Source organism: Salmo salar, chromosome ssa13, assembly GCF_905237065.1.
Source record: "Salmo salar chromosome ssa13, Ssal_v3.1, whole genome shotgun sequence".
Lineage (NCBI taxonomy): Eukaryota > Metazoa > Chordata > Actinopteri > Salmoniformes > Salmonidae > Salmo > Salmo salar.
In genome coordinates this window covers 112623738-112638822 of record NC_059454.1, presented here as the reverse complement: position 1 = coordinate 112638822, position 15085 = coordinate 112623738, and the positions used below count along the sequence as shown (strand labels likewise).

Here is a 15085-nt window from a genome sequence, read left to right as displayed (position 1 = left end):
GATAACTGATTGGTCATGGTCTGTTATAACGATAACTGATTGGTCTGTTATAACGATAACTGATTGGTCATGGTCTGTTGTAACGATAACTGATTGGTCATGGTCTGTTGTAACGATAACTGATTGGGTAATGTTGTTATGAGGAGGAAGACTCCTAACTGTTGCATCTTGCTCTGAGCGGCAGACTGATTCCTCCTGAAATGCATTATTCCAGTGTATCTAGAGCGACGCCCAGTCACGCCCATAAACAGCTTAAAAAGTCCACCACACAGACACATTACGGAGCATACCGAGTGGTCCAGGGCACACATTTATTTTGGAAAAAAAGAACAACTTTGAATCCACCCAGTATTTACAACACAAAGGTACCAATATCAAAATAAGATATACACTTTATATACACAAAAGTATGTGGACACCCTTTTAAATTAGTGGATTTGGCCATATCAGCCACACCCGTTCAGAACTGTATTTAAAAAAATTATAATAATTGAGCACACAGCCATGCAATCTCCATAGACAAACATTTGGGCAGTAGCGCACCGTCATAGGATGCCACCTTTCCAACAATTCAGTTCGTCAAATTTCTGCCCTGCTAGAGCTGCCCCCGGTCAACTAGTAAGTGCTGTTTTTGTGAAGTGGAAACGTCTAGGAGCAACAACGGCTCAGCTGTGAAGTGGTAGGCCACACAAGCTCACAGAACGGGACTGCCGAGTGCTGAAGCGCGTAAGAATCGTCTGTCCTCGGGTTGCAACATTCAGAGTTCCAAACTGCCTCTGGAAGCAACGTCATGTCTAGAACTGTTCATCCAGAGCTTCATGAAATGGGTTTCCGCGGCCGAGCAGCCGCACACAAGCCTAAGATCACCAGGCGCAATGCCAAGCGTCGGCCGCAGTGGTGTAAAGTCCGCCGACTTTTGAGCAGTGGAAACGCGTTCTCTGGAGTGATGAGTCACGCTTCACCATCTGGCAGTCCGACGGACGAATCTGGGTTTGGCGGATGCCAGGAGAACGTTACCTGCCCCAACGTAGCTGTAAGGTTTGGTGGAGGAGGAATACTGGTCTGGGGCTGTTTTTCATGGTTTGGGCCCCTCAGTTCCAGTGAAGGAAAAGTTAACACTACAGCATACAATGATATTCTAGACGATTCTGTGCTTGCAAAATGTTGGCAACAGTTTGGGGAAGGCCCTTTCCTGTTTCAATATGACAAATGCCACCGTGCACAAAGCGAGTTCCATAAAGAAATGGTTTGTCGAGATCGGTGTGGAAGAACTTGACTGGCCTGCAGAGGCCTGACCTCAACCCCATCGAACACCTTTGGGATGATTTGGAACGCCGACTGCGAGCCAGGCCTAATCTCTCAACATCAGAGCCCGACCTCAACGCCCATCATCAGGGCCCAACCTCACTAACGCTCTCGAGGCTGAATGGAACCACGTCCCCGCAGCAATGTTCCAACATCTAGTGGAAAGCCTTCCCAGAAGAATGGAGGATGTTATAGCAGCAATGTTCCAACATCTAGTGGAAAGCCTTCCCAGAAGAATGGAGGATGTTATAGCAGCAATGTTCCAACATCTAGTGGAAAGCCTTCCCAGAAGAGTGGAGGCTGTTATAGCAGCAAAGGGGGGGACCAACTCCATATTAATGCCCATGATTTTGGAACGAGATGTTGTGACGAGCAGGTGTCCACATACTTTATCGTCAGTGTAGTGTACTTAACATTTAAAATTTGAATTCAATAAATAATATTCAAAACAAATCAAATGCTGAAATAAATACATGTGAACGATGATATTTCATTCAGTACACACTGTGAATAAAAGACAGCAGCAATAATCCTGTTGATGCATAATGAGAATGGACATATGATTAAACATAATACTGTATAATAAATTGACTCATCGATGCCCTCTGCAGGCCGGGGGGGTCAAACTGCAGCCACAGTATATTTATTCAGTAGTGCACAATTTAGCGAAACATTTTGCAAAGGAACAAGTTTTGCAAAAAAAAAATAAAAAAAAAAAGCGTTTCTTTTTAGACAAGTTCAGGTTAAATCCCGGGTCTGTTTTAAATCTGTTTTATTCCGTTCAGTACCTACTGAATATACCCACAGCTGTTCAACCTCTCTCATCAGAACGCCAAGACTAGGAGAACACCGACTAATACAACTCAAATATTATGATCACAAATTAGAAACATATTAAAAGGAATGTTTAAATAGCGTTTCTCCAAAATGTCATCTTGTTTCGATTATATAGATAAAAACATATCTTAACACAGAAACCTTAGCAAGCCTCGGTCTTTCCTAAAAACATGTTAAAACATGACATCGTAACCTAACGTGAACTACACATATCAGGCAGCAAATGGAGGCTCCACCAATAACAAACGCATGGAAGAATGTACTGCTCTGTTCCCTACGACCTTCAGCTTCATACATACTGCTCTGTTCCCTACGACCTTCAGCTTCATACATACTGCTCTGTTCCCTACGACCTTCAGCTTCATAATGTACTGCTCTGTTCCCTACGACCTTCAGCTTCATAATGTACTGCTCTGTTCCCTACGACCTTCAGCTTCATCATGTACTGCTCTGTTCCCTAGGACCTTCAGCTTCATAATGTACTGCTCTGTTCCCTAAGACCTTCAGCTTCATAACGTACTGCTCTGTTCCCTAGGACCTTCAGCTTCATAATGTACTGCTCTGTTCCCTAGGACCTTCAGCTTCATAATGTACTGCTCTGTTCCCTAGGACCTTCAGCTTCATAACGTACTGCTCTGTTCCCTAGGACCTTCAGCTTCATAATGTACTGCTCTGTTCCCTAGGACCTTCAGCTTCATAATGTACTGCTCTGTTCCCTAGGACCTTCAGCTTCATAACGTACTGCTCTGTTCCCTAGGACCTTCAGCTTCATCATGTACTGCTCTGTTCCCTACGACCTTCAGCTTCATACATACTGCTCTGTTCCCTACGACCTTCAGCTTCATACATACTGCTCTGTTCCCTACGACCTTCAGCTTCATACATACTGCTCTGTTCCCTAGGACCTTCAGCTTCATAACGTACTGCTCTGTTCCCTAGGACCTTCAGCTTCATAATGTACTGCTCTGTTCCCTACGACCTTCAGCTTCATACATGTACTGCTCTGTTCCCTACGACCTTCAGCTTCATACATGTACTGCTCTGTTCCCTAGGACCTTCAGCTTCATACATGTACTGCTCTGTTCCCTAGGACCTTCAGCTTCATAATGTACTGCTCTGTTCCCTAGGACCTTCAGCTTCATAATGTACTGCTCTGTTCCCTAGGACCTTCAGCTTCATAATGTACTGCTCTGTTCCCTAGGACCTTCAGCTTCATAATGTACTGCTCTGTTCCCTAGGACCTTCAGCTTCATAATGTACTGCTCTGTTCCCTACGACCTTCAGCTTCATAACGTACTGCTCTGTTCCCTGGGACCTTCAGCTTCATAATGTACTGCTCTGTTCCCTGGGACCTTCAGCTTCATAATGTACTGCTCTGTTCCCTAGGACCTTCAGCTTCATAATGTACTGCTCTGTTCCCTAGGACCTTCAGCTTCATAATGTACTGCTCTGTTCCCTAAGACCTTCAGCTTCATAATGTACTGCTCTGTTCCCTAGGACCTTCAGCTTCATACATAATGTACTGCTCTGTTCCCTAGGACCTTCAGCTTCATAATGTACTGCTCTGTTCCCTAGGACCTTCAGCTTCATAACGTACTGCTCTGTTCCCTAGGACCTTCAGCTTCATAATGTACTGCTCTGTTCCCTAGGACCTTCAGCTTCATAATGTACTGCTCTGTTCCCTAAGACCTTCAGCTTCATAATGTACTGCTCTGTTCCCTAGGACCTTCAGCTTCATAACGTACTGCTCTGTTCCCTAGGACCTTCAGCTTCATAATGTACTGCTCTGTTCCCTACGACCTTCAGCTTCATAATGTACTGCTCTGTTCCCTAGGACCTTCAGCTTCATAATGTACTGCTCTGTTCCCTAGGACCTTCAGCTTCATCATGTACTGCTCTGTTCCCTAAGACCTTCAGCTTCATAACGTACTGCTCTGTTCCCTAGGACCTTCAGCTTCATAACGTACTGCTCTGTTCCCTAGGACCTTCAGCTTCATAACGTACTGCTCTGTTCCCTAGGACCTTCAGCTTCATAACGTACTGCTCTGTTCCCTAGGACCTTCAGCTTCATAACGTACTGCTCTGTTCCCTACGACCTTCAGCTTCATAACGTACTGCTCTGTTCCCTAGGACCTTCAGCTTCATAATGTACTGCTCTGTTCCCTAGGACCTTCAGCTTCATAATGTACTGCTCTGTTCCCTACGACCTTCAGCTTCATAACGTACTGCTCTGTTCCCTAGGACCTTCAGCTTCATAATGTACTGCTCTGTTCCCTAGGACCTTCAGCTTCATAACGTACTGCTCTGTTCCCTAGGACCTTCAGCTTCATAACGTACTGCTCTGTTCCCTACGACCTTCAGCTTCATAATGTACTGCTCTGTTCCCTAGGACCTTCAGCTTCATAATGTACTGCTCTGTTCCCTAGGACCTTCAGCTTCATAACGTACTGCTCTGTTCCCTAGGACCTTCAGCTTCATAACGTACTGCTCTGTTCCCTAAGACCTTCAGCTTCATAACGTACTGCTCTGTTCCCTGGGACCTTCAGCTTCATAACGTACTGCTCTGTTCCCTAGGACCTTCAGCTTCATAATGTACTGCTCTGTTCCCTAAGACCTTCAGCTTCATACATAATGTACTGCTCTGTTCCCTAGGACCTTCAGCTTCATAATGTACTGCTCTGTTCCCTAGGACCTTCAGCTTCATAACGTACTGCTCTGTTCCCTAGGACCTTCAGCTTCATCATGTACTGCTCTGTTCCCTAAGACCTTCAGCTTCATAATGTACTGCTCTGTTCCCTAGGACCTTCAGCTTCATAATGTACTGCTCTGTTCCCTAGGACCTTCAGCTTCATAATGTACTGCTCTGTTCCCTAGGACCTTCAGCTTCATCATGTACTGCTCTGTTCCCTAGGACCTTCAGCTTCATAACGTACTGCTCTGTTCCCTAAGACCTTCAGCTTCATAACGTACTGCTCTGTTCCCTAGGACCTTCAGCTTCATAACGTACTGCTCTGTTCCCTAAGACCTTCAGCTTCATAACGTACTGCTCTGTTCCCTAAGACCTTCAGCTTCATACATAATGTACTGCTCTGTTCCCTAGGACCTTCAGCTTCATAATGTACTGCTCTGTTCCCTAGGACCTTCAGCTTCATAACGTACTGCTCTGTTCCCTAGGACCTTCAGCTTCATAATGTACTGCTCTGTTCCCTAGGACCTTCAGCTTCATAACGTACTGCTCTGTTCCCTAAGACCTTCAGCTTCATAACGTACTGCTCTGTTCCCTAGGACCTTCAGCTTCATAACGTACTGCTCTGTTCCCTAAGACCTTCAGCTTCATAACGTACTGCTCTGTTCCCTAAGACCTTCAGCTTCATAATGTACTGCTCTGTTCCCTAGGACCTTCAGCTTCATAACGTACTGCTCTGTTCCCTAGGACCTTCAGCTTCATAACGTACTGCTCTGTTCCCTAGGACCTTCAGCTTCATAACGTACTGCTCTGTTCCCTAAGACCTTCAGCTTCATAACGTACTGCTCTGTTCCCTAGGACCTTCAGCTTCAACATAATGTACTGCTCTGTTCCCTAGGACCTTCAGCTTCATAACGTACTGCTCTGTTCCCTAGGACCTTCAGCTTCATAACGTACTGCTCTGTTCCCTAGGACCTTCAGCTTCATAATGTACTGCTCTGTTCCCTAGGACCTTCAGCTTCATAATGTACTGCTCTGTTCCCTAGGACCTTCAGCTTCATAATGTACTGCTCTGTTCCCTAGGACCTTCAGCTTCATAACGTACTGCTCTGTTCCCTACGACCTTCCATTCCATCCAAGTGGACACTTCAGAAGAAGAGTAGAGAATTGGAATGTAGCCTTTCCCCTTTCAGTCGACCCATCAGTATAACACCCTCGTACGACCATCCTGCTCCTGCAAGCTTACATTCTGCTTAGCTACACCGACAGCACAGTAGTAATCAGCCTGGTAATTACAAGGCTATAAAATACCTCACCGCTCGACATCAATCACTTCCACACACTACTGCACTGACAGTCACACAGGACACAGCCTGACGGTGACGGACTAGAGGAGGGAGAAGAGGAGGCAGTTTAGTGGGGAGGTGGAGGAGGAGGAAGAAGTGATCACTCCCGTGGTGTGAAGAAAATAGATGAGTGAGGCTGAGGCATTGTGGGATTTAAGTGTCCCAAATGGCAACTTATTCCCTTCATAGTGCACTACTATAGACCAGAGCCCTGTTCCCTATATAGTGAACTACTTTAGACCAGAGTCCTATTCCCTATATAGTGCACTACTATTGAATAGGGCTCTGGTCTAAAGTAGTGCACTATACAGGGAATAGGGCTCTGGTCTATAGTAGTGCACTATACAGGGAATAGGGCTCTGGTCTATAGTAGTGCACTATACAGGGAATAGGGCTCTGGTCTATAGTAATGCACTATAAAAGGGAATAGGGCTCTGGTCTATAGTAGTGCACTATGAAGAGAATAGGGCTCTGGTCTATAGTAGTGCAGTATATAGGGAATAGGGCTCTGGTCTATAGTAGTGCACTATGAAGAGAATAGGGTGCTATTAGGGAAGCATAATGTTGGCCCTTCCATCCATCAGATGTCGATGGCGATGCCGTGTTTGGTGGAGATCACGTCTCTGGTTCCTGTCAGGTACATGAGCACAGAGCACAGGTGCGGCAGGGTGGCTGTGATGCTCACATACAGCCAATAGGAGATGGGGGCCGTGTTGCCGAATGGACACACCCACAGGCCATGGCGGACCCCGTCTCTGATGTGGTGTGAGGCCAGGGAGATAAACAGCAGCCAAGGTAGAGAGCACCATGAGTCCTTTAGCCTACCCAGCCACAGCACCAGCCTCAGAGAGAAGCAGAGGACAGGGATTAGAGAGGAGCAGTGGAGAGGTGGGCGGTGGGGTAGGCTGGTGGCTGCCTGGAGGAGGAAACAGGCAGAAAAGAAACATAGGTTATTGTTTCTATTCTACTTTATTTTATTAACACAGTGGGCCAGTTTCCCCAGACACAGATTAGGCCTAGTACTGAACTCAAGTTATTTCAATGGAGATCTTCATTGAGCATGCTTATTAGTCCAGTTCTAGTCCTAATCTTTTGTCTGTGTAACTTTAGTACACTAATCTATAACTGACGCTGAAAACCAAAAAGGGAGAACGTTATATAAATCTTCCTTACTTTGAGCGACAGAGAGCCAGCCATATAGAAGTGGTCCAGGTCTATAGCAGAGGCCAGTATCCCCGCTAAAATAACTTCATAGAAGTCACTCTTCTTCTTGAGGCCAATGACGATAGCCCAGGACCAGAGGCCTATCAGACCATGGGAAGTGTTGTCCAGCACTGCCCGCAGCCACAGGTGCTGTTGGAGAAGGGTCAGCTGCATGACGTGGTCAGCAAGTACACAGAAGGCCCCCAGTGCAGTGCTGGCCAGTAAGGAGGCAGAGGAGAAGGTCTGGAGCAGGGCCTGAGCTTTCTCTGTCTCCATGGCCAGGCTCAGGGGCATGGATACACCTGTACCACCAGCAGAGGAGGATGAGTCCAGCTTGGAGTGATACCCTCGCATGGCGCTTCTGGAGGTAGCAGATCCACTTCCATAGGAGGTCAGCAACACCTAGCTGGCAAACTAGAAGACAGAATACTGTAAACATAAATTACACATGATGCAACTAGCTCTGGTCCAGGGTAATATCATAGATAAGGCAGGATGGAACTAGCTCTGGTCCAGGGTAACATCATAGATAAGGCAGGATGCAACTAGCTCTGGTCCAGGGTAACATCATAGATAAGACAGGATGGAACTAGCTCTGGTCCAGGGTAACATCATAGATAAGACAGGATGGAACTAGCTCTGGTCCAGGGTAATATCATAGATAAGGCAGGATGCAACTAGCTCTGGTCCAGGGTAATATCATAGATAAGGCAGGATGGAACTAGCTCTGGTCCAGGGTAACATCATAGATAAGGCAGGATGGAACTAGCTCTGGTCCAGGGTAACATCATAGATAAGACAGGATGGAACTAGCTCTGGTCCAGGGTAACATCATAGATAAGGCAGGATGCAACTAGCTCTGGTCCAGGGTAATATCATAGATAAGGCAGGATGGAACTAGCTCTGGTCCATGGTAATATCATAGATAAGGCAGGATGGAACTAGCTCTGGTCCAGGGTAATATCATTGATAAGGCAGGATGGAACTAGCTCTGGTCCAGGGTAATATCATTGATAAGGCAGGATGGAACTAGCTCTGGTCCATGGTAATATCATAGATAAGGCAGGATGGAACTAGCTCTGGTCCAGGGTAACATCATAGATAAGACAGGATGGAACTAGCTCTGGTCCAGGGTAATATCATAGATAAGGCAGGATGGAACTAGCTCTGGTCCATGGTAATATCATAGATAAGGCAGGATGGAACTAGCTCTGGTCCAGGGTAACATCATAGATAAGACAGGATGGAACTAGCTCTGGTCCAGGGTAACATCATAGATAAGACAGGATGGAACTAGCTCTGGTCCAGGGTAACATCATAGATAAGACAGGATGGAACTAGCTCTGGTCCAGGGTAACATCATAGATAAGACAGGATGGAACTAGCTCTGGTCCAGGGTAATATCATAGATAAGACAGGATGGAACTAGCTCTGGTCCAGGGTAACATCATAGATAAGACAGGATGGAACTAGCTCTGGTCCAGGGTAACATCATAGATAAGACAGGATGGAACTAGCTCTGGTCCAGGGTAACATCATAGATAAGACAGGATGGAACTAGCTCTGGTCCAGGGTAACATCATAGATAAGACAGGATGGAACTAGCTCTGGTCCAGGGTAACATCATAGATAAGACAGGATGGAACTAGCTCTGGTCCAGGGTAACATCATAGATAAGACAGGATGGAACTAGCTCTGGTCCAGGGTAACATCATAGATAAGACAGGATGGAACTAGCTCTGGTCCAGGGTAACATCATAGATAAGACAGGATGGAACTAGCTCTGGTCCAGGGTAACATCATAGATAAGACAGGATGGAACTAGCTCTGGTCCAGGGTAATATCATTGATAAGGCAGGATGGAACTAGCTCTGGTCCAGGGTAATATCATTGATAAGGCAGGATGGAACTAGCTCTGGTCCATGGTAATATCATAGATAAGGTAGGATGGAACTAGCTCTGGTCCAGGGTAATATCATTGATAAGGCAGGATCGAACTAGCTCTGGTCCAGGGTAATATCATTGATAAGGCAGGATGGAACTAGCTCTGGTCCAGGGTAACATCATAGATAAGACAGGATGGAACTAGCTCTGGTCCAGGGTAACATCATAGATAAGACAGGATGGAACTAGCTCTGGTCCAGGGTAATATCATAGATAAGGCAGGATGGAACTAGCTCTGGTCCATGGTAATATCATAGATAAGGCAGGATGGAACTAGCTCTGGTCCAGGGTAACATCATAGATAAGACAGGATGGAACTAGCTCTGGTCCAGGGTAACATCATAGATAAGACAGGATGGAACTAGCTCTGGTCCAGGGTAACATCATAGATAAGACAGGATGGAACTAGCTCTGGTCCAGGGTAATATCATAGATAAGACAGGATGGAACTAGCTCTGGTCCAGGGTAACATCATAGATAAGACAGGATGGAACTAGCTCTGGTCCAGGGTAACATCATAGATAAGACAGGATGGAACTAGCTCTGGTCCAGGGTAACATCATAGATAAGACAGGATGGAACTAGCTCTGGTCCAGGGTAACATCATAGATAAGACAGGATGGAACTAGCTCTGGTCCAGGGTAACATCATAGATAAGACAGGATGGAACTAGCTCTGGTCCAGGGTAACATCATAGATAAGACAGGATGGAACTAGCTCTGGTCCAGGGTAACATCATAGATAAGACAGGATGGAACTAGCTCTGGTCCATGGTAATATCATAGATAAGGCAGGATGGAACTAGCTCTGGTCCAGGGTAACATCATAGATAAGACAGGATGGAACTAGCTCTGGTCCAGGGTAACATCATAGATAAGACAGGATGGAACTAGCTCTGGTCCAGGGTAACATCATAGATAAGACAGGATGGAACTAGCTCTGGTCCAGGGTAACATCATAGATAAGACAGGATGGAACTAGCTCTGGTCCAGGGTAACATCATAGATAAGACAGGATGGAACTAGCTCTGGTCCAGGGTAACATCATAGATAAGGCAGGATGGAACTAGCTCTGGTCCAGGGTGTTTATGTGACGCTAGCTGATGCTGTGCCTTGAAGAAGACCTTGCAGAAGGCTCAGCAGTAATTGTCCTGGACCAGAGCGAGAATCAAACCTACACTGATGTAGACTTTAGCATAAAGTCACGCGGTGTTTTTACCCTCTCTCTCATTTTGATAACTGCTCCTTTAAGAAGTCACTGTGGATCATGATCTTTAAATAAATGTCTATTCTACTGGAACTGAGGATATATGTAGCCCAGGCCAGGCTCATAGTAACCTGGATTCAATTCATCAGTGAACTGAGGATATATGTAGGCCAGGCCAGGCTCATAGTAACCTGGGTTCAATTCATCAGTGAACTGAGGATATATGTAGGCCAGGCCAGGCTCATAGTAACCTGGGTTCAATTCATCAGTGAACTGAGGATATATGTAAGGCCAGGCCAGGCTCATAGTAACCTGGGTTCAATTCATCAGTGAACTGAGGATATATGTAGGCCAGGCCAGGCTCATAGTAACCTGGGTTCAATTCATCAGTGAACTGAGGATATATGTAGGCCAGGCCAGGCTCATAGTAACCTGGATTCAATTCATCAGTGAACTGAGGATATATGTAGGCCAGGCCAGGCCAGGCTCATAGTAACCTGGATTCAATTCATCAGTGAACTGAGGATATATGTAGGCCAGGCCAGGCCAGGCTCATAGTAACCTGGGTTCAATTCATCAGTGAACTGAGGATATATGTAGGCCAGGCCAGGCTCATAGTAACCTGGGTTCAATTCATCAGTGAACTGAGGATATATGTAGGCCAGGCCAGGCTCATAGTAACCTGGGTTCAATTCATCAGTGAACTGAGGATATATGTAGGCCAGGCCAGGCCAGGCTCATAGTAACCTGGGTTCAATTCATCAGTGAACTGAGGATATATGTAGGCCAGGCCAGGCTCATAGTAACCTGGGTTCAATTCATCAGTGAACTGAGGATATATGTAGGCCAGGCCAGGCCAGGCTCATAGTAACCTGGGTTCAATTCATCAGTGAACTGAGGATATATGTAGGCCAGGCCAGGCTCATAGTAACCTGGGTTCAATTCATCAGTGAACTGAGGATATATGTAGGCCAGGCCAGGCCAGGCTCATAGTAACCTGGGTTCAATTCATCAATGCAGACCGTAGCAAAACGTTTAGAAACAAAAAAAAACGAACATTTACATTTCTCATTGGACAAGTTCAGTCCTTCTGTTTCAGTCTTCTTCCATTTGGTGCCTTGTGAATATGACCCTGCATTAGCCTGCCGACATACTAGAATAGGCTAGACAATGTGCATAAATAATTTCTTCAATGAATCTACCATTGTACAATCAAAAGAAAAGTCACTGACATCAATAAAAAGGCTTGATCTTTCCAGAGATGCAGACAGGTCTGAATGATGCAGAACCAGAAAGCTACCAGGGAAAGACTCCTATTTGTCTCCTTGTGTAACAAGATGTTTGATTGAAGAATACAGATAAATGCCAGTGGGAATTTGTTCTCGCTTTTGTGATGTTTTGTAGTAAACACACACACACACACACACACACACACACACACACACACACACACACACACACACACACACACACACACACATCTGTTAGATGTACAAAATGCAAGCATAGGCAGAATTCAACTCGTGCATCTGGTGTAGCTAGCTAATTATCCGTGAAAAGAGTTGCTTGTCTGTTTAGGTGGGTAGAAGACATCTGCATTGTTTGCTGTTTGGGGTTTTATGCTGGATTTCTGTACAGCGCTTTGTAACATCGGCTGATGTAAAAATGGCTTTATTAAAACACATTTGATTGATTGATTGATTTGTGACTAGGAAATAACTACATAGCCTACGTTAGGTAAAAATACTTCATTATGTTCAATGTCAAGAAAAGTTGATATCACGACGTTAACTAGCTGGATAGCTAACTAGCTGGATAGCTAACTAACTACTGGATCAGTTTAGACTGCAACATCACGTGAAAAACAAAACGCGTTATTGTTTTTAGATTGAATCATCTTGAAATACAAAAAGTAGATGAATGTAGTTAGGCTAGGTAATTTTATTAGCTATGTAATGCTAGCTAACGACAGCTAGCTAGCTAAGGAATCCCGCACCTATCTGCGAAACGTTATAGACTACAGACAGGTGTTGGATTACCAAGATTTTAGCAATGTGATAAGGCCCAAAGTTATTAAAATGAAATAACGCCGTTGATTAAAACGATAGCAACATTTGTCACTTACCCCATTGTAGCTAAATTCGTTCATCAACTGTAAACTAGCTCCGGTCCTGTCCACACAGCCTCAACCAAGAGGCGCAACATCCCGGCTCTTCCGGGAACGCTTCCGAAACAGACCGAACGGACCAGGCCGAGGTTTGGCGTTTGAGAAGTCAATGAGAGAATTGAAAACTTCTTGAGTATAGATGTTAATTTTCTCGAAATCTAAAAAGCACAACTTAGATTCGAGTCAATGTATGAAGTAGTTGAACATGTTATTACCCGAAATGTTACGTTTTCATTTTTTTTTGTCAAAAGCAACTTTATATCTACGGACTGCCGTTTATTTGACGGACAGCACATGCGCAGTTTGGCACGATTACGAAGCGATGACGTATCCCTACGCATGAGTTACCTAGGCGACGTCGCAATTGACACGTGATCGGGGATTTCTATAGAGGAAGCAGTTTTAACTTATCTTTATACAGTACTGTCTTTGGCCTGTCTGTGTCTGTCTGTGTATGGGAGGGAAATAAAACACACTCCTGTTCCGCCCCATTAGAGAGGGCGTTTACACAAACACATAATTGGTGGAAAGAGCTGTCAGTCATTTATTACGGAAGAATGAATGTCCAATCATGGACGAGAATGGTCTGACCATGATAATTCGTTTATCCTTTGTTTGGCATACTGTAAACAAAGGAACATTTCTAATCAAATGAAATCAAATTTTATTGGTCAAATTGGTCACATATTTAGCAGAAGTTATTGTGGGTTTGGCAAAATGCTTGTGTTCCTAGCTCCAACAGTGTAGTAATATCTAACAATATAGAACAATACACACAAATCTAAAAAGTAAAATAATGGAATTTGAGTTTATTTTATTTTTACAGGGACAGTGCACATTAATCAACGTTTCAGTAAAAGTGCCGGTTTTAGCCAGCCGGCTAATTTTCAACCGCAGTCCCTGGGCAGGTTATTAAAAACAATTACAATACAGACAATCACTGAACAGTGAGCACACGCAGAGTAACATAGGACAAGGAAGACATAGCATACAGACAGAGTAACATAGAACAAGGAAGACATAGCATACAGACAGAGCAACATAGAACAAGCAAGACATAGCATACAGACAGAGCAACATAGGACAAGCAAGATGTAGCATACAGACAGAGCAACATAGAACAAGCAAGATGTAGCATACAGACAGAGCAACATAGAACAAAAAGCAACAAGACAAAATCCATAAAAGCAACAAAGTGTTTCCACACCTCACAAGCTCCAGACAACAGACAACATGGAAAGCAACAATACACAGCTAGGGATTATGTTCACAAATCTGATTGACCTTTAGCCATGTCTTCATGGTTTTTGTGAAAGTGTGATAGGTGGTGCAGTTATGTGTGTCTGATGGCAGTGTATTCCAGACATGGGAAGCTCTCACAGAGAAAGCGGAAATATATAAATATTAGAACGACCAATGTAAGAGTCCGGATTATATATATATATATATATATATATATATATATCTTTTTTTTTTTATTTCACCTTTATTTAACCAGGTAGGCAAGTTGAGAACAAGTTCTCATTTACAACTGCGACCTGGCCAAGATAAAGCAAAGCAGTTCGACACATATAACAACACAGAGTTACACATGGAATAAACAAACATACAGTCAATAATACAGTAGAAAAATAAGTCTATATACAATGTGAGCAAATGAGGTGAGATTTACATTTACATTTACGTCATTTAGCAGACGCTCTTATCCAGAGCGACTTACAAATTGGTGCATTCACCTTATGATATCCGAGATAAGGGAGGTAAAGGAAACAAATTGTCCATGGTGGCAAAGTAAATACAATATAGCAATTAAAACACTGGAATGGTAGATTTGACAGTAGATGAATGTGCAAAGTAGAAATACTGGGGTGCAAAGGAGCAAAATAAATACATAAATAAATAAATACAGTAGGGGAAGAGGTAGTTGTTTGTTTATATACACTGAAGTAAAATATAAATGCCAAATGTAAAATGCTGGTCCCATGTTTAATTTTTCCTTCTTCGTAACATTGCAGAAATCTGAAATGTTTTGTCCAAAAATGAAGCAGAAAAGCTCATCTGTGCCTATTAGACTACTGCAAAGCTCTACTTTCCAGGCAACCGGATAAAGCACTAAATAGACTTCAGTTAGTGCTAAAAACGGCTGCTAGAATCTTGACTAGAACCAAGAAAATGGATCATATTACTCCTCCAGTGTTAGCCTCTACTTCCTGTTAAGGCCAGGGGCGATTTTAGCATGTAAAAAAACACGTGGGATGCATGCCAGCAGCCACTACACAACAACACTAAACAATACATGAATTGCACTATTGCACTAATTGCACTCCTGAATCTATTCTACCACGCCCAAATCTGCTCCTTTTATTCTCTGCCCCCAACACACTAGACGAC

The 15085-nt window shown here is 44.2% G+C and overlaps 1 protein-coding gene and 2 long non-coding RNA genes across 3 annotated transcripts; all 3 read right to left on the bottom strand.

The window, feature by feature from the left end:
* Positions 1–277: 277 nt before the first annotated feature.
* LOC123726122 (uncharacterized) lies at positions 278–3434 on the bottom strand. Its single transcript, XR_006758449.1, has 2 exons — positions 3384–3434; positions 278–3011 (listed from the first exon to the last, which is right to left on the bottom strand). It is a non-coding gene; the product is annotated as an uncharacterized lncRNA (long non-coding RNA).
* A 1276-nt stretch (positions 3435–4710) lies between these two features.
* LOC123726153 (uncharacterized) lies at positions 4711–5479 on the bottom strand. Its single transcript, XR_006758472.1, has 2 exons — positions 5020–5479; positions 4711–4756 (listed from the first exon to the last, which is right to left on the bottom strand). It is a non-coding gene; the product is annotated as an uncharacterized lncRNA (long non-coding RNA).
* Positions 5480–6567: 1088 nt separating this feature from the next.
* On the bottom strand, positions 6568–12978 carry tmem267 (transmembrane protein 267). The gene is made up of 3 exons (XM_014139062.2): positions 12653–12978; positions 7348–7791; positions 6568–7090 (listed from the first exon to the last, which is right to left on the bottom strand). Exons 2-3 carry the CDS (start codon positions 7729–7731, stop codon positions 6755–6757), a joined length of 720 nt encoding a protein of 239 aa, XP_013994537.1. The 5' UTR covers positions 7732–7791; positions 12653–12978; the 3' UTR covers positions 6568–6754.
* Positions 12979–15085: the final 2107 nt, after the last annotated feature.

What these genes read in the sequence shown, in the direction of transcription:
- tmem267 (XM_014139062.2), bottom strand. Translation starts at nt 7,731, where the DNA reads ATGCGAGGGTATCACTCCAAGCTGGACTCATCCTCCTCTGCTGGTGGT. An exon ending in CTGGCTCTCTGTCGCTCAAA is followed by an intron (nt 7,091 to 7,347) that starts GTAAGGAAGATT and finishes TTCCTCCTCCAG; the next exon opens with GCAGCCACCAGCCTACCCCA.